A 24297-nucleotide genomic window follows, 5' to 3' on the forward strand; every position below is an offset into this window, starting at 1 on the left:
GGCTGTAATCGGAGGTGTGAAGCTCAGGGCTCAGGACTAGAAGTGAACCCACCTGCAGGAGGAGATGGCCAGGGGGCTCATCTGTGCCCACGCTGGCACACAGGGGTGGGAGAGGGGAATGGCGGGTAGGGAGCACACCTCCTCGGGAACAGGCACCACCAGCTGGCACCCAGGAAGCCTGGGGTCCAGCATTCACCCAGGGCCACAAACCTCAGAGGAAAAGTCAAAGGAAAGTGTCCAGAGACTGGCAGGGCAAGGCCAGAGGGTTCTGGAAGGATGAGGCTGCAGTCCTGGTGGACCAAGGGCAGCGTGGAGACTCCCAGACTCCGGAGGTGCTGGCATGCTTAGAGTGAGCGGCTCCTTCTCTGAGCTCAGGATGGAGTGACGCCTTCTGCCCACATGCACCCCAGCTTCTGGGCTAAGCTGCTGGTCCCAAGCCTCAGGACTGCGTGTCATGGGATTCCAGGGTCCGGCCTCCCCGCCTACCAGGACGGTTGGTAAAGGAGACCCATAGAGGCTCCTGGCTCCCAAGGTGGCCTGAGCCAGTGGCCCAGCTCGGGATGAACGTGGCCCCGGGACAGTGCTGGTCTGAGGACCTCCGCGTCTGGCCCCACCGCTCAGGCACCAGTGCACAATGCACGTGCTGGCTGGACCACAGAGGTGGGGCTGTGTGAAGCGGCTGGCGGGCAGATGTGTGCACATCTGGAAAGCAGAGAGAGCACCTGTCCGGCTCCATGGAGGGCGCGGTTTCAAAGGTGTTGGCTGAACCTCAGAGCCATCCCGACCCTGGGAGCAGAGAGGGGCTCTAGCAATCACCTTTTTTCTCACCTGAGGGCTGAGGCCCTGGGGCCCCCTCCTCCCAGGCCCCTCAGGCCTCCTGCCCAGCCGGCTCTGGCTCCAGGTGATGCAGGCAGGAGACGGCGGGAGGGGAGGGGAGTGGGAAGGGGCTGTCTCACAGCCCCAGGTGCAGACAGGCGTTTGCACTCCAACACCCTGGAGTTGGGGAGTCTGTGCTGGGCTCCCTGCATCTGGGGTGTGTGTGGCTGGTGGAGACACCCTGGGGAACCTGTATGCCACCATCTGGATGTCCACTGGCTGCTTTAAGGCACCCAGTTGGGACTGCCACGTTTCATTGCAGACCGTTTGACATCCTGAAAATGGGGTGTCAGACCCCCCACCGAGGTCCTGCGGGGAGAGGACTTCTCCGCAGGGTGCAGGCTCAGAGGTGGGGCAGGGGGCGCCCAAGGTCATGGAAGAGACCCTTCAGGTGCATCCTCCAGCCTGCGACAGGGTGACAGGGTGGGAGGAGTGCACACTCCATCACTCCTCTGCCGGGACCCAGGCCCGCAGCTGGGGGTAGCCGGCCTTTCCCCCCTACCCTCGCCCCGCGCCAGTCGGGTCCAAGGCAGGCCGGGCCCCCGCCTCCCCGGCTCCCCCTCGGTCCAGGAATCGGGGCTAGCAGGCAGCATCAGCGGGGGACCCGGAGGTCAGGTGGGAGGCGGAACCCAGCCCCAAGGGGGGCTCTTACCCTCGGGGGCGGAGCGGCGGCCTCCGGAAGCGGGCGCGCTCCCGGCTCCGCGCGGTTCCTGGCGCGGCCGCTGTAACCCGACTCCGCGCCCGCGGGGGGCGGGAGCCGAGCGGCGCTGCGCCCCGGCCCGAGTGCCACATCACTCGCCCGGCCGCCCTGCCCGCCGCCCACCATGCGGCCCCCGCCGCCGCTGCTCCTCACCATGCTGGTCCTCGCCGCCGCCCGGCCCGGGTGCGAGCCCGCCTGGGACCCCGAGGGTAAGGCGGGACCGCCCGGCCCTGGGGGTGGAACTGGGCAACCCCGGAACCGCCAACTTTCCCCCGCGTGACCCGGGGCTCCAGAGAACGTCCCCCAAATGGGCACCCCGTGAACCCTGGACCTGGGGGTCTGCACCGGAGGGGGCGCCTGACTCGCTGAGCGCATCCAGGCTGGGACCCCGGGGTGGAGTGCACAGGCAGGTTGGGGGTCAGCAGAGGTGCCCAGCTCTCAGCACCCAGGGCTCCATCCAGCAGGGGCTGCTTCTCGATCTGGGCACCGCCAGCCCGGGGCAGGGGGGTGCCCTGCAGGTGGGGTCCTAAGGAGCAGGTGCCAGGACTTTGCAGGAAGAGAGGGCATCTGAGGTCCCCGGCCCTTCCAGGAAGGGGGCGGCCTCTGGACCCCGTTGCAGACTCTTGAGCCCTCCCTCCCAGCTCCGTGATGTGGACAACAGTGTCTCCGGAAGCGGGTGCAGAGGACCAGGGAGCGGGTGCGGCCCCTGCCTGGGAAAGGGGGTGCTCCTGGAGGATTCTGGGGGCAGGGGACGGCGGGACTCAGGGAGTGTCCAGGGGCTGCGCGCCTGGGAGGGTGATGGGAGGCATCTGAGAAGGGGGGCCAGCTGGGGCCTGGGCTGTGGTCCTCCCCACACCTTCTGGGTGGGCCTCAGTTTCCCTTCACATTGAAAGGTGAGGGTGCGTCTGGTCCACTGCCCTCAGGGTCCTTAGCAGCAGACACCTGTGACCCGGACCGCGGTGGGGGTGGGGGTTCCCTCCCACACTGGGGTCTGGGCATGTCGGATTCTGAGTCTCCCAAGCGCCGGAGGTTTGTGGACACCTGAGAACTTGCTGGCACCAGCCAAGTGGGTTGTGCCAGGAGCAAAGGGCCCCTGCAGTTGGCTGAGCCCATCTCTCCCTCTCCTCTCTCGGCTCAGGCTGAATTTTCTCTCCACCTCTGCCCCATCTTCCCCTCTCTCCTCCCCCACTTTCTACAGAAAGGCCCGGGGCCGGGCAGTGTGTCTGGGTGTCTGAGTGTGTGCCCACACCTGTGTGCACACGTGGGATGCAGAAGGTCATGCAGAGGGTGCCACGGATGGAGCCTCCCCCAAGACCCCAGGAAGTGTCCACTATTACGGGCTTGTCAGGGAGCACAGACCCCCTCCTCCAGGAAGCTCTCCCTGACCTGCCCTTTTCCCAGGGAGAAGTGCAGACCCTCCTCTGGACCAAGGCTGCCCCTTCCTCACCTGGAGGCTTGGGCAGGGAGGGTTTCTGTCTTCCCCTCTGTGTGGCATTAGTGCCTCTTTGTAGAATAATTCCTTTTTCCGGTGGGATCTCCTTGTGAGCATGTGTGGTCCGTGGAAGCCCAGTGCCTTTCCCAGACCACACAGTGATGAGGGCAGGGCCAGGCAGCTTGACTCTGGGCTGCTATGTCCAGGACTGTCCTTGTCCTGTCTCACTGTCCTGGGGCTCAGAGCAAGCAGGCCTAGACACCCCCCCGCCCCAACCCCTGGCCTGTCCCTTGCCTTCTTATCAGCAGCCTGGAATTTGAGGCAGTTTCCATGCTTTGAGGGGCCATGCAGGTCTGGGTTCAAATCCTGTATTCCCTGGACGACTGTATGTCCCTGGGTAGATGGGCCGACCTCTCTGACCTCATTCTGTTATTGTTCCCCATCTTAAGATACCACGACCCCCCGGGCAGTCTTGCTCCCTTGGTTGAAGACACGCTGACACCTTGTGGTCAAGAGGTGTAACGGTCACGTGTGGACTGCTCAAGAGCAGCCTTTGGACCAGCGCTGTCCAACATGCTAATGCCAACCCCCAAAACATCGCCTAACATTTCCCAGAAGCTACTCAAAAGAGATAGTGAGAAACAGGTGAAATTAAACTTAAGAGCAAATCTTATTTAACGTGATATATACACAATATTGGGGCTTCGCAGTTGGTACTAGTGGTAAAGAACGCGTCTGCCAAGGCAGGAGATGCAAGAGACACGGGTTCAATCCCTGGGTCCGGAAGGTTCCCCTGGAGGAGGGCACGGCAACCCACTCCAGTGTTCTCGCCTGGAGAATCCCATGCACAGAGGAGCCTGGCGGGCTGCAGCCCCTGGGGCTGCAGAGAGTCGGACACGACTGAGGTGACTTAGCAGCTTAGCTGCAAGTTGGTGCTTTACACCTGAAGCACACGTCTGTTTCGAGTTGCAGCCTTTCAGGTGCTCGGTGCCTGTGCGTGGCTGGTGGGCACCACCCTGGACGGTGTGTCCTCTCGATCCCACCCCAGCCTGAGCTCCCCCGAGGCCCCCACTGGGGCTGGCTTGTTGTTTTGTGTCCCCCAAAGATATGTTGGAGTCCTAGGCGCCCTCCCCCATGCCTCTGCCTGTGGCTTGATTGGGACCCGGGGCCTTTGCAGGTTTGGCTGCGATAGCAGGAAGGCGCACTGGCTTAGGCTGGGCTCTGAATCCCGTGACTGGTGTCCTTGGAAGAGGGTGGGAATTTGGGCACAGCACACCGGAAGGAACACGGAGTCACGGAGGCAGGGATTGGGGTGATGTGGCCACAGCTGAGGGTTGCTGGGGGCCCAGGAGGACTCTTCCCCGAGCCTGCGGAGGGGTGTGGCCTGCCAGCAGCTTGACTTTGGGCGTCTGGCCTTCAGAACCGGGAGAGGATCAAGGCCTGTTCGACCAACCTGTGGGTCTTCGTTACAGCCGTCCCAGGAGGTGAGCCCACCGGCTTTCTCTTGCTCCTGGTAGCCACGCTGGCAGCACTGGTGCACACCCGTAGATGCTGCCCTCCTGTCCATCGCAACGGGCACTGCAGTCTTGTGGGCGAGTCACAGGGACCAGGCCCCCTTCTTCCTGTGCGCCCCCAAGCCACTCTGTGTTGGGCCCTCCCTGGACCCTGCCATCAGCACCAGCTCGTGGGGCCCTCCAGCAACAATGGTGCTAAGTCGCCCAGTCGTGTCCATCTCTTTGTGACCCCATGGACTGTAGCCCTCCAGGCTCCTCTGTCCATGGGATTCTCCAGGCAAGAATCCTGGAGTGGGTTGCCGTTTCCTCCTCCGGGGGATCTGCCCGACCCAGGGGCAGGACCTGTGTCTCTCACGGCACTGGCAGGCGGATTCTTTACCACTAGCGCCACCTGGGAGCAACAGTGGGCACTACTGCCCCATTTTACAGACAGGGAAACCGAGGCCCAGAGCCTCAGCTTTCTCATCTGTGACTTGGGGAGGCTTGGAGCCACGTGCAACCAGGAGGGATACGCTTGTCAAATCCACTCAAGTCCAGGCAGCTGAGTGGGTCTGATGCCTAGAAGGAGCTGGCTTGGGGGTAACTGCTGTGTTCCGGCCTCCTCCGCCCGCATTTTCCTGAGGCCAGCCGAGGCCCCAGGGCCAGTGGGAGTTCTGCTCACCAAGTCTGAGTGCGTTTTCAGCTCTGCTCTGCCCTGCTCAGTTCTGGGTCGGCACGTGGCAGGCACAGGCTTGGCAATGGGACACAGGTGTGGGGAGGAAGGGGCCTTGGCGGGAGCCACTGAGCTCCTGAGCTGACAGGTGTGGCGTCGCACGGGTCGGTGAGTGTGAATTCTGAGTGTGAGCGCTGGGCACGGATGCTCCTGGCGGGGAGGTCCTGCTCCAACTGGATCCGTTCGTCTCTTCTCCGAACGCAGATGGGCAGTTAGTGCAGCGTCCAAGCAGAGACTGGCGCGGTTCCCCGCCCTTCCTTTAGTTCCACATTTTGGTTCGTCATCACACCTCCTCATGCTGCAGAGGGCAGTGGGCACAGCCTGTCAATGGCTCAGACCGGAAAGGCTCGGAGTCGGGTGATGGGGTCAGGTGATGGGAGTCGGCACGTGCTTGGAAATTGCCAATGCGCAGGGCGGGGTGGCGGGCAGCTGCAGCCCTCTCTGTTATGCTGAGGGGCAGGCCTGTTGCCTGGATGCTTCAGGAAAATTACCTTCCTGCCCCTTACGTTGCCCGAGTGGTCCCGGCCGGCTGGGACACCTGGAGTCCTTGGCGAGAGGGCACCTTGAATGTCTCCTTCCTGTGACAGCTTAGGGAGCTGGTCCGCGGGGGTCAGGGGCTGTGGCTGCCCTGTCCTTGGTGGGGGTACTGTGTGTACAGGGGGCTGCTCAGCTAGCCTAACAGGACCCCCCACTCCTATCCCCCCGCTGGGGGGCTCACGTGTGCTCAGGTAGGCTTCTGTGACCCCGGGCTGTAAGGTGAGTCCCTAGAAGCAGCCTCCATCCTTGTCGGACCGTGGTCCAGGCCTGGGTTCCAGATGGAGATCTGGGGTTAGGACATTTCCCCTCTGGTCCCAGCTTGTTCCGCTCTGCCTGTCTCTCCCCCCGCCCCCGCCCAGCACCCACTTCCTGATTTCTTGTTTCCTGCACTTCCATCCCTCAGCGTCGGCCACAGTGGAGGTGTTCACACCGTGGCGATCGGCCAGCACTCCAGGCCAGTGCTCCGCCTCCTGTTAGGGAAGCTCTGAGACCTGAGACTCAGTCTTCCCTCCCGGGCCACGTGGACGTCAGAGGGCGGCTGTGGCGGGGAGGGCGGGAGGGGCTGGGGGCCCGGCCCTGTGAGGAGCAGCGGGATCTGGGGACGGGCAGGGGTCCCCACCCCTGACGATGTCGCCCTCTCTGTCTGCAGGTGCATGCTCCGGGCCTGCAGCTGCAGACAGCGGTAAGTACCTGGACCGCCCGGCTTTGTTTTGTGGGAGTGAACGCAGGGCCTCCACACTGTCAAAGCCTTTTAGGGGGAGGAACCCGGGGTTCTGCAGTGGGTGGTGAGTAGGAGGGCCCATCGATCAAATCCAGACCTAATTAAAAGAGCTAGAAATCAGGCAAAACAAGAGCGGGAGGCCCCTCCCTCTGTGCAGCTGGGCTCCCACCCCTGGCTCTGCCCTGGGCTCCTGCGGGGGTCTCTTCCATCCCTTCCTCCCCGCGGCCCCCCAGGCAGGCTTGAGGAGGTCTGGGGTCTGACTTGACGTGCGTGTGTGCCGAGCTGGCTGGCTCTGCACCCTGGGTGTTCTCAGCACCTGCTGAGTGCTGGGCTGGGACAAGCCCCTCCCTGCCTGGCCCCGAGTTCCTGTCTCTAAAGTGAGGAAGGGAGCACGGAACTCCTGGGGGTGATGCTGGAGAGGACGTGGATCTGGCGTATCAGAGGTGCTCAGAGCAGGCATTTCTTCCAGGCTCCTCCTGCCAGATTTGGGCATTGGGGTATTCTGAGCAGGACTGGATTTTTTTTTTTTTAAGTGAAAGTCGCTCAGTTATGTCCGACTCTCTGCGACCCCATGGACTATACAGTCCCTGGAATTCTCCAGGCCTGAATACTGGAGTGAGTAGCCTTTCCCTTCTCCAGGGACTCTTCCCAACCCAGAAATAGAACCCAGGTCTCCAGCATTGCAGGCGGATTCTTTACCAGCTGAGCCACAAGGGAAGCTGGTAAAGAATTATTTTTTTCTTTTTAAGTAAGACAATATTTTCGCCAAACAGAAGTCAACCAAATGCCTTAACGAGGCAACCCCTTGGCTGGGCTGGCTTTCCTGGGCCCAGTCTGCGGATGTGGAAGCTGAGACCCAGGGCAGCCTGCCAGGCCCTCTCACAGGTCAGCCTGGGGGCCATCTCTGGTCCTCCCAAAGGCCCTGGCTCCCTCTGCCATGGGCCTTGTCCAGGCCTCTCCGTGCCGCCCATTCCTGCGGGCTCTGGTCCTGAGTGGGGTCAGCTCGGTCAGAGCAGCACTTAGTAGGCAGCACGTCCTGGGGGGGTCATCATGGGAGGGAGTGCCCTGGTGACTCCGCCGTCCGTTCCCCCCGCCCCCCTCCCCCACCCGCAGCCACGTGTGTGGACCTGCAGCTGCAGACCTGCAGCGACGTCACCTACAACCGGACGGCCTTCCCCACGCTGCTGCAGCACCGGACCCGGGCGGCCGTGGAGTCCAGCTCCGAGTACATCCTACTGAGCGTGCTGCACCACCTCCTGGAGGGCCAGTGCAACCCCGACCTGCGCCTGCTGGGCTGCGCCGTGCTGGCCCCGCGCTGCGAGGGCGGCCGTGTACGGAGACCCTGCCGCCACGTCTGCGGGGCGCTGCGCGAGGCCTGCCAGCCCGCCTTCGACGCCATCGACATGGCCTGGCCCTACTTCCTCGACTGCGGCCGCTACTTTTCGGGCCCGGAGGAGGGCTGCTACGACCCTCTGGAGAAGCTGCGAGGTGGGTTCCGGGGGGGCCCCCACGGTGGTGAGTGGCTGGATGACCGGGTGGATGAACAGGACATGCGTCAGGAGGGCAGTGCCTCGGCCAAGGCGGAGGCCCTGGGTGCAGGGGCCAGGCTGGGAGGGCAGAGGGTGGGGGCCTGAGTCCTGGATGGCACTCCTCCCGCCCATCACAGAACTGCAGGGCGCTGGCGTGGGGAGCCTGTCTCTCTTGAGGCCTGCCTGGCAAATCCTGTGATCACCTGTGGCCGTTCCTGAAAGATCACACGTGGGATATTGACTGGAGAGGCAGCCAGACGCCTCAGAGTGGGGTCCGTGGAACCCCGTGGGCTCAGGGAAGCCACCCAGAGGGGCTGCGGAGACGGGCTTTGGTTTCTCAAACAGACAGATGAGTGGAGCTGGAATGGGCAGTCCCGGGTGGTAGTGAGCCCCCCGTCTCAGGGGGTGTGCAAAGGGCTTCTGGGGGCCACGTGGCTGTGATGTGGGGCGATGGGTGACGAGTGCCTCTGCAGGCCTCCCTGACCCCCAGCTGGGCTTCCAGAGTGAGTGAGACAGATGGCCCTAGTGGCCGTGGGGCCCTTGGTGGCCCGCGAGGAGAGCCCCCTATGCTGGCCTAGACCACAGCCCCCGCATTACACGCGGCTCCTGAGAGCTGGGAACGTGGCTCAGGTGTCTGGAGATTTAAGTTTTGATTTTCCTTGACGGTGATGAATTTGAGCCTAAGTGCAAATAGCCACCCGTGGCCAGTGTGTGTGACATCGGTCAGTGCGGGACGGTGGCTTCCGGCGTCTCATGTAGTGACGTCACAAAGCTCACAGGGAAGTCTGCGTGATCTGGGGTCAAGCGTCACACATGTGTTGTCTTGTTAAGACCCCAGAGTGACCCTGAATATGGGTGCAGCCATTTCACAGGTGACAGAGTGGAGGCTCTGGGAAGGCCACCAGCAGCAGGGAGGGGGCTGGTGTGAGCCAGGCCGGCCGCTGACGGGTGGGTCAATCAGTCCACACGCCTGATGGCTCTCAGATGCCTGCTGTGTCCACGGCTCCCAGCTGGGAACCAGGGAGGTGGGGGGTGGCAACCAGGGGCACCTTGGGCTGGCCCCCAGCGAGCCCTGGCTTCCCGCTCCGCCAGTCACTGGCTGTGCAGAGCTCAGGGCTGATCCTGGAGCTGAATCTGGGAGGGAGATGAGGGTGCCATCTACCTGCAGCTTCTTTGTGACTCAGTGGCCCATGGGTTGCACTTTGCAGGCAGACGGGAGCCGTCCGCCAGGGAAGAGGCAGGAAGCATGGCTGGGTGGGAGCCAAGAGACAGAGGAAAGGAACCCGACATCTCTGTGGGGCCAGGCCTGCCGGCCCCAGGGAAGCCCGCAGAGTGGGCTGGAGGGAGTTTATTTTGGGCCAGTCCGCCACCAAATTGCTGGTTCCGTCTGCTTTCTTCTCCCTCAGAAACCATTTTGAGCAGAAATGAAACCACAAGGCAAGTGAGACGCTTGGGAAAAGCGTCCACTGTTAGTGCCCCTGCCCTCCAAGACCAGCCCGCTGGGACCTGCGTCTTCCTGTGCAGAGACCCCACAGGAGGGGGTCTGGGAGCCCCTGGGCTGGCCTTGGGGTGCTCCTGTGCGCAGGAGGGGCCCACCAGCTGGTCTGGGGATGGCCGTGATAGACAGCCGGCCTACGCCTGGAAGCCCAGACTGTCTCCTGAGGAAGCTTTGCGAATGTAGGGGCAAAGCGTACCTTCTGCAGCCCCCGTCCTTCCCCCCTCCTCCCCCGTCACTGCCGACGCGCGGGGACACAGAGTCACCCGAAGTCAGAAGGCAGCTAGGCCACGGTTTTCTTTGAGGATCCTGTGTGTGAGCCTGTTCTGTATTCTGCTGCTCCGTATGTTACGAAATTTCCAAACCAACCCCACACGCCTGTTCTTCACTGACGCCAGGAGCTGCGTTGCTGTGCAGGCCTGTCGGGGGGTGTGATTAGCTCTCCACGTCAGGTTTCACAAAGGGAGCTTTAATTACAAACGCAGTCATGTCTGGGGAGACGTCCGAGGGGTCCGTGTGGGTCCCGACATCCTGGGCTCCCCAGGGCGGGGCCGGGGCTGGGGGTGAGGGCAGCGGCAGCCCCGAGCTGACCCCTGGTGCCCATGTCCACCCCCACCCCGCCCCCAGGAGGCCTGGACGTCGAGGAGGCACTGCCCTCGGGCTACCCGCCCACCTTCATTCAGTTCACGCATCACTCCTACGCCCAGATGGTGCGCGTGCTGAGGCGGACGGCAGCCCGCTGCGCTCACATCTCCAAGACCTACAGCATCGGGCGCAGCTTCGACGGCCGGGACCTGCTGGTCATTGAGTTCTCGAGCCGGCCTGGCCAGCACGAGCTGAGTAAGCTGCTGCCGCCATCAGGCGGCGGGGGGTGAGCGGTCTGGGCTGGGAAAAGGCACCGGCCTGCTTGGCCTTGGGGCACACGAGCAGGTCCTCGGTCCTAATCAAAGCCCCCCGTGTTTGGGGGACGGGGTGGGTGGGGATTTGGGGCGTGCTGGGGGCACTGGGGTGCTGGCCACATCCCACCAGGCGTGTGTGCCCACTGTCTCAGCCATGCTGGGGGTTGAGGAGGAGGCGGCCAGGAGGGTCACGGCCCCGGGGCTGCAGACGTCTGGGCCTTGAGGTGAGGGGTGTACAGTGACCGCAGGCCCGTCTGGCCTTGTGCGTCTCTAGTGGGAAACTTAACTGCGTTTTGTTGTCTCTGCAACCTTGCCCTGCTGCACCGGACGCCAGGCGGGTATGTGGGCGCTGGGCCCTGGCCCCTGACAGCTCCTCCTCTCAGTGGCTTGGTCCGCATTCATAGAGCGTCTTCCTATTTATTTAAAACCCAAGTCCATTTCAGCTCCTAGGAGGCTATGTCCTGTTTCGAGCTGGGGCCCCACGTGGGGAGCGCTGGATCTCACTGTCCCTGCAGCCGCACTCTTGCAGGGCTCAGCGGCGGTCAGGCCCTGCCCCAGGCCTGGTTCACCTGCTGTGACAGGGAAGGCCCTTCCGGCCTGCAGCGCAGATGCTGGAAAAAATGACTGGGAAGCAATGTCAGGGGCAGGTCAAGGAAAAGGCGCTGGGCTCCGGGGGTGGGGCCTGGGGGTCTGGACCCAGAACCCTGCTGTTCTGGCAAAGACTCGGCGCCCTGGCGGGACAACCCGTTTCCTGGGTGGCGAGGCGAAGATGAATACCAGCCCGGCTCCAGGGCACCAAAAGCATCTGGGCACAGGGTCCCAGGCCTTCTCCTCGGCCCCTCAGCTCGTCTGTGCCCAAGTCCCTGCGAGTCAGACAGGATCGGTCTGGAAATAGTCCCATCTGGCCTTGGTCCTTACCAAGTAGTCAAGCACGGCCCTCGTCTTGGCGAAGTGGCTCTCCGGCCCCCTTTGCTGGTCCAGCTGCGCTCAGCCTGGTTTCCATCCGGGTGGCTTCTGCAGCATGAACTTCATGTCCCCAGAGCCCCATCTCCCATCGGGGGTTGGAGGTCATCGAGCCTCGCCCCTGCCTCCAAGGCCCACCCTGCCCGGCTCCCCCGCCTGCTCTGGGCTGAAGGCGGGACTCTCGCTTTCAGGTTGCGTGGGCGCACCTGTGGAACAACGGGGCGGGTGGTGTCCCCTGTGAGGGGCCGTGGGCGGTGACTGCTGTGACAGCCTCAGGGGCATCTGTGCGCTGGGACTGTGGGAGGGACGGGGCTGCACACAGCCTGGGAGGGAGATGCCGTTTTCCATGTGAGCAGTGCGGGGCTCAGAGAGGAGAGGCGACTCACCCAGGGTCCACATTGGCAAGACCGCTGGGCTCCCGGTCCACTCTTGCACGCATCCACCCATCCGTGTGGCCTCCCATTCTTCCATCCGTGTATACTCCAGCCACCTTCATTTCTTCTTTCTTGCCTCTCTCCCATCCTTCTCTCTTCCTTCGTTGCTTCCCTCCTTCCACCCACCCATCCTCCCTCCATCCAGGCCTCCACCCATCCATGCATCCTTCCATCTGCCTTCCTCCCTTCCACCTACCCACCTACCCATCCCTCCATCTATCCACCCTTTCATTCAAGGGCCACCTGTCTTCCCGTCTAAGCACCAGTGTCCGCTCTCCTCCACCGTGCAAGCACGAGGAGTGGCCGTGAATGAAACTCACACAGACCGACGACAGTGTTTAGGGTTATTAATCAGTTATCGATCCATCACGCTAGTGTTTAAGGCTCTACGTCACCGATGAGCTCAGCGAAAGTGGTGGCCTTGATGAGACCTCGTTAATCACAGAGACCCTTGGGCCAGAACAAGCGTGACTAGGTTCCAGAACAACAGGCTGCCCTTGCCGCGCAGGCCCTCAAGTTTCCGGGGACCCCTGGAGACGACTCCCCAGGGTCACTGTATCCCCCTCCCCACAGTGGAGCCGGAGGTGAAGCTCATCGGCAACATCCACGGGAACGAGGTGGCAGGCCGCGAGATGCTCATCTACCTGGCCCAGTACCTATGCTCCGAGTACCTGCTGGGCAACCCCCGAATCCAGCGCCTGCTCAACACCACCCGCATCCACCTGCTGCCCTCCATGAACCCCGACGGCTACGAGGTGGCGGCTGCAGAGGTAAGCACCCCCACGCTGGCCCTGCAGCCGCTGCCTTCCACATGCCCCGCCCGTTCACCCGCTAGTGGCTTTGGAGGGTCTGTGTACCTGGCATCCTGGGTCATCGGGAGTCAGAGGGCATCCAAACAGGCAAAGCCCTGCTTGGCATGGGGACCGATGCTGGGAATTCTGTGGTGGCTTAAAAGGTGACATGCCCCGTAGAAGCAAGATGAAACAGGGGTGGGTGGGAGGGGCCAGGAGTGGAGGGCCTCTTGGAGGATGTGACTGAGCAAGGCCTTCAGGGGGTGGGCAGCAGGCCATGCATCCTTGATGTGAGGCACCCCAGGCAGGGCACAGCTGGCCAGCGCAGGGCCCGAGGTTGGAGGGTCAGCCCGGAGGTCAGGGAGGTGGCGGATGAGCTCCAGAGTTCATCTCAAGAAACCAGAGAGAACCCCGCCCACCATGACTCTCAGCCCAGCCTTGCGCCTCCCCCCAGGGGGATCAGGGTGGGCGTGCTGACCCCTGGCTGGGGGCTGTCCTGGGGTTCAGGGTGCTGCCTGCCGTGACTCTCAGCCCAGCCTTGCGCCTCCCCCCAGGGGGATCAGGGTGGGCGTGCTGACCCCTGGCTGGGGGCTGTCCTGGGGTTCAGGGTGCTGCCTGCCGTGACTCTCAGCCCAGCCTTGCGCCTCCCCCCAGGGGGATTAGGGTGGGCGTGCTGACCCCTGGCTGGGGGCTGTCCTGGGGTTCAGGGTGCTGCCCACCATGACTCTCAGCCCAGCCTTGCACCTCCCCCCAGGGGATTAGGGTGGGTGTGCTGACCCCTGGCTGGGGGCCGTCCTGGGGTTCAGGGTGCCGGCTACAACGGGTGGACCAGCGGCAGGCAGAATGCGCAAAACCTGGACCTGAACCGGAACTTCCCTGACCTGACGTCCGAGTACTACCGCCTGGCCTCGGTCCGCGGCGTGCGCAGCGACCACATCGCCATCCCCCAGCACTACTGGTGGGGTAAGGTAGGAGCCTGCTGCCGCACCCAAGGGTCTCTGGTTATTCCGGGACCCTTGGGGGGTCCTGCCCCTACTGAAAGCTCCCAGAGCCTGGCAGGTGCCTGGTGGCGGTGTGTGGGAGGGCTGCCTGGAGGAGGTGGCGTCCACAGGAGACTGGGGAGGAGAGTTCCAGGCCCAGGATGGGCACTTGGGAGCAGCTGGTGGGGTGGGGCCGGGGAGGAATCCTAAAGCTTGGGCGTGGGGCTGAGTGATCGGCGGGGACGCGCCTGGCCCTGAGGACCGTCTCCTCCTCCCCCCGACCCACCCTGGATAGGTGGCCCCTGAGACGAAGGCGGTAATGAAGTGGATGCGAGCCATTCCCTTCGTGCTCTCGGCCAGCCTCCACGGGGGCGACCTGGTGGTGTCCTATCCCTTCGACTTCTCCAAGCATCCCCAGGAGGAGAAGATGTTTTCTCCCACGCCCGACGAGAAGGTGAGAGGCTGGGCGGGTTTGCTGTGGGTGGTGCCCTCGGGGAGGCCTGAAGTCCTTCGGGTCCTGAAGCGAGTGAAACCTTCCAGCCTTCTGAACAATTCGGAGCCTTCCAGACCCAGCTCCAAACCCCCTCCTCCAGGAAGCCTTCCAGCCAGCTCCTTCCCTCCCTTCTCTGGCCACCCCACCTTCCATCAGTGTCTCCTCTGGGAGCTGCTGGGGTGGGGACCCTGGCTGAATGCCCTCCCCACACAGGCTGCCCCGTGTGTTATGTCCCAGGGGAGGGCGCCTCCCCCATTGTGGGCAGGGCAGGCTTGCTAAAGGTCAGGCCCTTCCCTGGTGACTCAGCTGGTAAAGAATCTGCCTGCAACGTGGGAGACCTCAGTTCCATCCCTGGGTTGGGAAGATCCCCTGGAGAAGGGAATGGCTCCCCACTGCAGTATTCTGGCCTGGAGAATCCTATGCACAGTCCTCAGGGTCGCAAAGAGTCGGACACGACTGAGCGACTTGTTTCACTTCTCAGGTGCCCTGGGAAGCAGTGGGGTCCGACTAGGAGTTCTGGTCACCTGGGCCTGTAGGAGGCCCGTTTTCCCCACCGGACAGAGCAGCAGGGGATGAGACCCGGGACGCTGGCCGGACCCCTCTCTGGCCACATTCTTCCCTTCTCTGGGGGTTCCCCCTGCCCTGACGGACACCAGAGCTGGCCTTCTGGAAGGGCATGGGAGCTGAGGAGACCGAGGCCAGGGAGGGGGGGTGAGCTTTGCTGGGTCACCCTCTGGAGCTGAGCTGTGCATTCTGCCCTGATGACCCCCAGCCCCCAGAGCCGTTTGTGCCCCGCCAGGAGCAGGAGTTTCCTGCCCTTGCAGGAGGGTGCAGCTTGCAGGTCTTCCCCTGACCAGCGTGGGGAGGTTCCGGAAGGTCTGACTGGGTCACTAAGGTCTTGTGCTGTGGTCCCTCAGGGGTCCCCCCGTCTCACCCAGCCCCCTGAGCGTGCGGCAGGTCTCCCCCCAACCGCCGTGAAGAGGACGGGGCCCTGAGCTGCGGGCCCTCGTCTCCTGGGGGAGACGGAGCCAGACTCGGGCAAGGACGAGGAGGTGCGGCCTCGGCCAGGACGGGGGCTGCCCGGGAGGCCGGGGACAAGCGGGGATGGGGTGTGTGTGTGTCTGTGTGCGTGTGTGGACCGCAGCCTGAGGGTGGACTTTGAGAAGGGCGTCCTCCAGGGCCAGCCAACCCGTGGAGCCGAAGGATCAGGTGCGGCTCCCTCAGGCTCCCAGGAGTGAGGTTCAGGGCTGTGGGCAGTGGGAGCTGGGGGGGCCCAGTGGGCTCGGGCTGAGCCCACCTCCTGCAGCCCCGGGGGGGCTGCACCATCTGTACGTCACCTGTGTGTCCCCGGTGACTGTCCCTGCCCTCGTTCGTTCTGGTGCCCTCGGCCTCTGTCACACCTCACATCCCCACTCACTCCGCCACCCACCCAGTCACTCACCCATTCATTAAATTCACCCACTCATTTATTCACCCACCCTCTCATTCATTTCCTCCCTCCCTCCCTGATTCTCTCACGCTCTCATTCACTCACTCACGCACTCACCCATTCTCTCGTACACTCACTCACTCATCACTCACTCATACACTCTTTCACTCACTCGCTCACTCACTCACTCCTGCACCAGCGCGTCCCTAGGGCCTGGAGAGGTGCTGGCTTCTATGCTTGGAGCTCTGCCAGCGCTTCCGGAGTGGCTGGGTGTCTCCCCTGTGCCTGGCCTGCGCCCGGTGCGGCTGTGCCGGCAGAGGGCAGGGTCAGCATCTGGTTGAAGCCGTGTCCTCCACCAGCAGGAGCCGCTGGGCAGCAGGCTCAGACTCTCTGGCTCTCAGGGGCAATGCATGAAGATGCCTCGAGGGGGGAAGTTCACCTCAACGAGTCCCCACAGAGTCAGAACACTGAGCGCCTTCCCCACCAGCCATCAATCACCGATCGATCATCCTTCAGACCTGCAGCCAGCGGTGGTCTCTGTGGAAACCAGGGTCCCAGGAGAGGCTTGGGGAGTTAGGAGCAGGAGGAGGGCCTGAACAGGGTGTCCAAGCCACACCCCCAGACTTCCATGGTGCCCGGTGGACTAGGGCAGCATTCAAGGCTCCTAGGCCAGCCAGGGCTGCCTGCCTCGCCCCTCTGTCCCCCTACACACCTGCCCCTTCTGCCAAAATCCTGCTCCCAGCTCGGCTCCAGCTCCATCCTGCTGTCCAGGCCCTCCCTGGCCCAGCCCATCCCTCAGTGGGAAGGAGCTAGTTTGTGCAGGTCCCTGGCCGGCTGTTCCTTCTCTCTGACCCTGGCCCGTGCTCCTGGGCTGCAGCCAGTCCACGTCTGCCCCTCCTAGCAGCCCACCGCGCTCCACCTTGTTTCTCTGGGAGTGGTCACGATCCCTGTGTCTTCCCCACCCACCCACACTTGGCACCTGGGCAGAGCTCCTGCCACCAGGGCAGGCCTGATTCCAGCCAGCCTGGGGCTCAAGCACCCTGGAGTGGTGGGGACTTTCTCTGCTCTCCTGAGGGGCTGACTGACAGGTGACAGGAGGCGGCCCCAGGGCAGGATGGAGAGAGACCAGGAGGGAGGATCTTGGGGTGCAGACCTTGGAGAGGGGCTGGCCTAACCTTCTAGGCCCAACCAACCTAGGTCCCACTCTTCAGATGGGTAGTAGGTACCAGAGAGGTGGGGGCCCAGGCAGAGTTCCAGAAACAACCCCGTCAGCACCTGGATGCCTGCCTGAAACAGCTGATGCTGACCACAGGTGGTAGCGGCTGCTGGCAGGATAGCAGTCCTTGACTGCTGACCTTGGTGACTGCAGGACACTCATGGGCTTGTATTCGGGGACTTGGGCTGTGTCTGTGGGACCAAGTTGCAACTGCAGCCTTACCCCGAGAAACTGGACGCATCCTTCTCCAAACCCCAGGCCCTGGGTCTGAGTCGTCAGAAGAGACCTCACTCTGGCCTGGAGCAGCCGCTCATTGCTGACCCCACCTGTCCACCTCCCCTGTTCTTAAAGAAGGGTCCTCCTACAGGGACACACCCTTCTGGGGCCCGGGGGCCCTGAACAGGCCCAGGGCAGGCACACCCCTCATCCATCTGGCCCTTGCTTGGAACCTTCACCCTGGGTCAGACCTGTGTCCGGTTCTGGGACACACAGGTGGCTGTGTCCAGTCTGGGAGGAGGACCTGGGGCCTGCAAGGGTGAGGGGTGTCATGAGGGTGGGTGGGCTCCTGCAGCGGCTGGTGTCCCCTGGGGACATGAAGTGGTGAATACCATATACGTTCACGTGAGAGGTGAAGGCGGTAAAAATGGGACCATCCCAGCCCCCACCCCCCCCACACCTGTTTCCCGCTAAGGCCTGCCCTCCGCACAATAGCAAGAAATGCTTCATGCCGACCTACCTCGGGAACGCCCCCTTCCCGAGGGGAAGCCCACGCTCCCTAGCCAGGTGTGCAGGGCTCCGTGACGTGCCCGTGTAGCCACCTCCGGTCCTTTGCACCGGCTGGGCCCGCTGTAAGGCCATTGCCCCCCTCCCACCCGAGCTGCAGGCGTTCCCTGCGGCAGCCCCGCCCACAGGAGGCACCTCCTGCCTCACCTTCTGCCGCCAGCTCAGAGGGCGTCCAGCAGGGCGCCCACCACAGCCCCCGCGGTGACCTCTCCGTCTCCCTTCCAGATGTTCAAGTTGCTGGCCCGAGCCTACGCCGACGTGCACCCTATGATGATGGACAGGTCGGAGAACAGGTGTGGGGGCAACTTCCTGAAGAGGGGCAGCATCATCAATGGGGCGGACTGGTACAGCTTCACCGGAGGTGCGCTGGCCGGCAGTGGGGGGCGGGGGGGTTGGGAGGGGCCGGGCCCGGGGCGGGGCCTGGGGCAGGCTGGGGGCGGGGCCTTGCGTGGGGGATGGGCTTGGGGCGGGGCTTTGGTTGGAAGCAGGGTGGGCCGGGGCGGGGCTGGAGGTTGGGCGGGGACCGGGCGGGCCAGAGTTCCGGGGCCTGGGGTGGGACGGGGGCGGGGCCCGGGGTGGGACGGGGGCGGGGCCCGGGGTGGGACGGGGGCGGGGCCTGGGGCTGGGCAAGGGCTCAGCTGGGCTGGGGAAGAGCTAGGCTAGGGGTCGGGGCTGGACTGGCGTTGCAGAGAGAGAAAGTTCCTATATCCGGGAAGCGCTAGACTTCCTGTTGCCTCTTCTGCGGTTTATTTAATGGTCACTTACCATCTCGTGATCCCACCCATGACCAGTTCGCCTTTTGGGGGTTTTGTAGGGTTGCCTGATGGGGTACAGGATTGGCAGTGAGGCTGGAGTTTTAGAGAAGTGAGGAAGGATGTTGAGTACTATATACATACTAAGTCCACACAAGTGGGATATTCTTACACTAAAGCTATATTCATTATTTCTCTGAGATGCGGGAGCAGGTGACTCCCTGTGTCATGGGGGCGCCCGAGGCTGAGCCCACAGGCCTCCATGCGCTGCTGGCCACCCCTCCACGGTGGCACGACGCTGAGTATTCCTGTCCGTTGACAGATAAGGAAATTGGACTCAGACAAGGAAAGGGCCAGCTCGAGGGCCTCAGCCTGTGGCAGAGCTGGGACTCACCCTGCCTGTCCCCCGAATTCTCCTGGGAGGTGGACAGGGCGGCCCCTCAGCTCCTTTCCAAAGACATGTTCTCCTCTGCTCAGCACCCCCGCTGCCCACGGCGGCACGTGTGTCCTTCCCCGGAGGGGGCAGTGCATCTTCTCTCTCGCGAGGACCCAGACACATGGGTCCCCTGACGCTCGGGGGGAGGGCTTCGAGTCTCCATCATGACCCTTCGGTGGGGTCTGTAAAGTGCTGAGCCTGGGAGAGGTGAGCCAGGCTCCTCACCCACAGGGCATGAGTTCAGGAGGGTTAGGGGCCATGGCCAGGGACAGAGGGGCCATCTGTGTGTGTGGGGTGTGGCCTCACTGCGGGCTTGAATGGTAACTCATGCAGGGTGGCTGCTGGCTGCCAGGGCCTGGAGGAGGCCCTGAAGCTCTGACGGTCTGGGCCCCAGAGCCGCCTAGAAGCTTCTGCTGGACAAGACCTCCCAAGCACTTGGGGTGGAGGGCAGCCTCAGGGGGCGATGGTCAGCCAGTCCTGCTCCAAAGGCTGTTTGGCCTGCCAGGCCAGCCGTCAGCACCCCCGGGCTGGGCTCCCCCAGGGATGGAGGTTGTAGGACTTTCCTCTCTAAATTGTTCTCAGGACTGTCCGGTAAATGGACACTGTTATCAGTGATCGCGCTGGGGCAGGGGCACATGTGACCACTAGCGTGAGCCCAGCTTCTCTGCTGGAGGTGGACTTGCTCCTTACTCCCCAGAAGGCCACAGGTGGTAGGGGAGTCTGTGGACAGGGGCGCCAGTTCCCCCTCCCCGGGACCTTGGGTGGGAGCTGTCTGCCTCCGTCTGTCCGGCTGGGAGGCCGGGATAGGACCGGCCCCTCCCAGTTTTCCAGCCCGGGGCCCCGCGGGAGCCGCTGTTGAGGGCCGCTCGCTCAGCTGCCCCCACCCCACCGTGCTGCAGGCATGTCCGACTTCAACTACCTGCACAGCAACTGCTTTGAGATCACGGTGGAGCTGGGCTGCGTGAAGTTCCCCCCGGAGGAGGCCCTCTACACGATCTGGCAGCACAACAAGGAGCCGCTGCTGAACTTCATGGAGATGGTGAGCTCTGGGCGCGGGGCCCCGGCCCTACCTGGGAGCTGGCGTGGGGAGGGGGCCCCAGGCCGGGGCCCTGCGGCGCGCGAGCCCCTGGGCTGGGCTCCGAGTGGTGGGGCTCGATGTCCACGCGGTCACGTAGTTATTCTGCACTTGCTTCTTCGTTAACCTTCTGCATTCACGAGTGAAGGCTCAGCAGACGTCTCTCCTCCCCTAGGCCCAGCCTCGGGGTGGCTGGGGATGTCAGGGGGGGCATACATCAGGGTCCCCAGTGCAGCAGGGGTCTCTGTGAGGGGAATACAGGGGCCGGTGCAGCCCAGGGGAGCCCCTGACCCAGCCTTGGGGGCCAGGTGTCTTCTTGGAGGAAGGAGGCACCCCGGATGTGTCTTGAAGTGGAAGTAGGGGAGGTCATGCCACGGCACAGGGACCCTCTGGCAGAGGGGGTGGCGTGGGGGTGTTTAGACCACCGAGGGTCCCGTGGCCAGAGTGAGGGGCGTGGCTGTGGGAACGGGTGAGCCCTGGCTGGGAGCAAGCCTGCAAGGCATGGCTGGCAGCAGGGTGCGGGGTCGTCAGGCAGGGCCTGAGTACATCTGCCCCTCAGGCTCCGAGGGGAGGACACGGGCTGCTGGGGCGGGAGTGGGGCAACAGGACTGAAGGGTGACCCCCTCATCGTGGGCTGAGAGCCTCCAGAAATAAGGGTGCCTTGAGTGCGGGGCCTCAGATAGTATGTCTAAGGTCACCCCTCACCAGACCCGGAGAACTGAGACTCCCGGTGGACCAGTGACCGTGTGGGGACCCAATGCCGAGGTCCTGCCACCCCTCCCAGCCCTGCCCCAGCCCTCAGGCTCCGCCACGTGCCCCCCACCCCTCCCAGCCCTGCCCCAGCCCTCAGGCTCCACCGCGTGCTCCCCACCCCTCCCAGGGGATGCTGTTCTGAATAGGGTAACGCTCATGTGAGGGACACGGGAACTCAAAACAGCGTGATAACGGGAGTTTTTTGAGAAGCCTCTGCTTTTTTTCTTTTTCCCGAGCATCTTTAAGAATCATAAAAATGGCGTGTTGCTGCCAGTGAGGAGCAGGTCCAAAGAGAGGAGGAGGATTGCCAGAGGGAGCCAGCTGGTGCTCCTGCCCCCAGCCCCAGCCACGCGGCCTCGAATCTGCCACCAGGCCTGGCTGGGAGACGGGGCTGCCGGGTTTTTCAGTCGGAAGAACGAGGGTGCTGGGGAAAGATCGTGCCAGTCGGGGGACCGTGGGCTCCCATCCGGGATCACGGGGGCTCTGATATAGCCAGAGGAGGAGACAGAGAGGGTCAGAGAGTGACTGCACTGGTCCGATGTCATCGGCCTCTCGAACTCAGATCTGCCTGCCCCAAGCCCCAGTTCCGGTGTCGGCGCCCCTCCCTTCTGGAAAGATCAGGAACTTCCTCCCGTGGGGAGTGAGCAGAGCCTCTGAGCCAGCAGCTGCAGCAGCAGGGAGGGAGCAAAGCCCTGGATGACAACTGGACATTGTCAGCGTGGGGTCCTTCTTGGCGGCTGTGCCAGCGACCGCGCTGCCCGGGGCCGGTCAGCATCAATAATGGCCCACGGCCAGGCCCCCTCGCGCATCCCGCTTTACGGCCGTCTGGTGGAAATGACTTTTAAGGAGACTTAAATGGGGCTGGGATCGCTCTATGGATATTGCATGTGAAGGTTCGGGGTATAAAGATTTAATAGCAAGCGCGATACTGCGAATGGCCGGGCAGCCTGTGGCTGAGCCTGGCTGCCCCCAAGGACGGTCCCCAGGACAGCTGCCCGAGCCTCCTGATAAGGATCTGTCTGTCATGTCCACTGAGGCCTTTCCGCAAGTGATCCTGACCAGGCCTGAGGGGGTGGCGTCCACCTCCCTCTGGTTGAGGAGGCGGCTGGGGACGTCTCTCCTCCTCTGCCTGAGAGCTCCGCCTGAGAGCAGGGACGGACCAAGAGCTCGCCGGAGGTCCTTCTGTGTGTCTGGCCTCTGCTCTCGGGTTAGGGGGCAGGGAAAAGACAGACGGTGACATCACAGTGAGGTCAGAGCTGGAAGAAGGGAAACCAGGACTGTGGGTTTCCCAAGGAGGCCCCCGATGTGACCGGTCATCAGGGAGGGCTTCCTGGAGGAAGAGGAGTGTGAGCTGTGTCTGGAAAGGGGAGAGGAATAGGTCAGGCTTTGTGAGCAGAGGAAGGGCGGGGTGGAGGCTGGCAGTCCTGGGTGGCCCTGGAGGAGAGAGGGACAGAGCAGCCTCCTTCAGGGACAGAGCAGCCCCCAGGCTGAGTTGCCCCTCCCACCCAGCGTCCCAACCTCCTCTAACACGAGGAGGATCAACCTCTGGTTGTTTCCAGCCGATGGAGCCAAGGTGCTCAGCTTGTGCGTTGCACGTCATTTTAGGAGAACTGTGCAGAGGGTCCGGGAGCTGCTTTCTTTGCCAAGTGTAAGGCTTCCTGGCCTGATGGTGACGTGTGCGTGAACTGCGGGGCATCTGCTCAGACACTGCCCGTGCTTAGGACCAGCCCACCGAGAGCGTGGGGCCACCCTGCCTCCAACTCGGCTATACTAATTCTTACTCCCCAAGGTGGGCACAGCGACCCTCTGTTACAGATGGGGAGAGGGGCCAAGGTGCCCCGGTGGCTTGCCTGAGGTCAGAGAGCAGGTTAGTGCCTGGCCGGGACTGATACCAGGGTCCCAACCTTCAGGCCCGTGTCTTCCTGCTGCCTCCCCACGCCTTTGGGACCCTGGCCCCACCAGCCCTGGTTACCCAGGCAGGGGGCTCAGATGTGTTCACAGGTGGGCATGAGGGGTCTGCCGCTCAGGGCTCAGGAGATGTTGTCGGCCAGACCCCCCGAGCTGGCACTGTTGGCCGTTTGCAAACCCGGAATGGGGTTGATTGTTGCTGGAGGAGGACCCTGGCGGTGGGCTCCTCATTGCTCACCCTCACTTCACAGACGAGGGTTTCTCTGGAGACAGGCTGGGTGGGCTGTCAGCCCTCAGGCAGGTACGAACCGTATCCCCACCTGGTCCTTGGCCCCCTCAGGTGCACCGGGGCATCAAAGGCATGGTGATGGACAAGTTTGGCAAGCCGGTCAAGAACGCCCGGATCTTAGTCAAGGGCATTCGCCACGACATCACCACTGGTGAGCATCTCCTGGGGGCTCCTGCTCAGAGCGTGACCCTGCTCCATCCGCCCACTGCTGGCCTGGGGGGAGGGCGAGGCTGGGGAGCCCTGGGGGTCTGTGTCCCCCTCAAGCTGTATCTCCTGCAACGTTGAGCCCAGCGGGGGCGGGGGCGGGGGGAACACATGCAGGCCCTGACTGCTAATGACCATCGACGTGGATTCTGTGTTCCTCAAGAAGCGACTGCTGGGCAAACACCACCCTTATGGAGGGAGCCTGTTGGTTCACATCCCAGAGCTTTTATCCCACTGATCAGCTGTGTGTCCTTGCGGGCTCTGGGTGCCCTCAGGGATTTCACAGCTGGTTTGAAAAATACCTTACCCTGTGATGTGTGCTCCTGGAGGAAACAGTCCAGAGAAAGAAGGGCTTGTTAATTATGTGTGTAGGGGGCTGGGGTGGGGGTGGGATGGACTGTGAAGGCTTCAGAGAGGAGGTGTGCCTAGGCAGGGCTTTGAGGGATGAATAGGAGTCTGACAGAGGGAGGCGGTGGGAAGGGCGTTCCAGGCCTACACAGAGGTGAGCGCACCCTTGGAGTCTGCTGCCCTGCAGGCGATGCTCCCTGACCCCCAGTGCCCACCGTCGCAAGGCCGTGTGAGCCCAGCTCCGAGAGCCGCTCTCCTTCCATGTGTCTGCAGCCCCAGATGGTGACTACTGGAGACTGCTGCCCCCCGGGGCCCACATCGTCATCGCTCAAGCCCCCGGCTACTCCAAGGTCATCAAGAAAGTCATCATCCCCTCCCGGATGAAGAGGGCTGGCCGCGTGGACTTCATTCTCCAGCCGCTGAGGACTGGACCCCACAAGTTCCTTCCCGGGTCCCGGAGGGGTGGGCTCGGAGGGGAGCCCCAGGAGCCCGACCAGGAGCCCCTGGGGGCCCGGAGACAGCCCACGACCGGCGGCAGCAAGCCCTGGTGGTGGTCCTATTTCACGTCGCTGGGCCAACACCAGCCGCGCTGGCTGCTCAAGTACTAGGCGCCCCGGCCCTGCCAGACGCGCAGGCCACGTCGTCTCCTGCTCTTGATTCGTCTTCCAGAGGCGTCCCACGAAGCCGCCTCCGTCTCATTAAAGTGTTTCTTTGCCCCTCCCACCGTGATGAGAGGCTCTGTGTGCACGGCCCAGCGTGGCTGCTGGAGGAGAGAGGCCTGCCTGTCCTGCCTGCCTCCGGGGTCCCGGGCACGGGCTCCTCTGTCCCCCAGGCGGCCGTCCCAGGGCGGCCCTGCCAGCCCTTCTGTGCACAGCCCATTCCCGGAAAGGGAGGCCTTGAATCCAGAGGGGCCTCGATGTTATAGACCGAAAGCCGAGGTTCAGCAGGGGGCATGGTGCCCCGAGGCCACACGGAGATGGGGAGCTGGGAGCTGGGAGCTGAGGCTGCGGGTCCTGTGGTTGACTGCT

The 24297-nt window shown here is 63.4% G+C and overlaps 1 protein-coding gene across 1 annotated transcript; it reads left to right on the plus strand.

Annotated features, from left to right (window-relative positions):
* Nucleotides 1–1666: 1666 nt before the first annotated feature.
* Nucleotides 1667–23992, plus strand: CPZ (carboxypeptidase Z). Its single transcript, XM_027971269.2, has 11 exons — nucleotides 1667–1785; nucleotides 6421–6453; nucleotides 7606–7980; nucleotides 10144–10356; nucleotides 12386–12582; nucleotides 13410–13571; nucleotides 13879–14037; nucleotides 17730–17865; nucleotides 19592–19731; nucleotides 22769–22868; nucleotides 23543–23992. Exons 1-11 carry the CDS (start codon nucleotides 1701–1703, stop codon nucleotides 23875–23877), a joined length of 1935 nt encoding a protein of 644 aa, XP_027827070.1. The 5' UTR covers nucleotides 1667–1700; the 3' UTR covers nucleotides 23878–23992.
* Nucleotides 23993–24297: the final 305 nt, after the last annotated feature.

This window comes from Ovis aries, chromosome 6 (assembly GCF_016772045.2).
Source record: "Ovis aries strain OAR_USU_Benz2616 breed Rambouillet chromosome 6, ARS-UI_Ramb_v3.0, whole genome shotgun sequence".
Classification (NCBI taxonomy): Eukaryota; Metazoa; Chordata; class Mammalia; order Artiodactyla; family Bovidae; genus Ovis; species Ovis aries.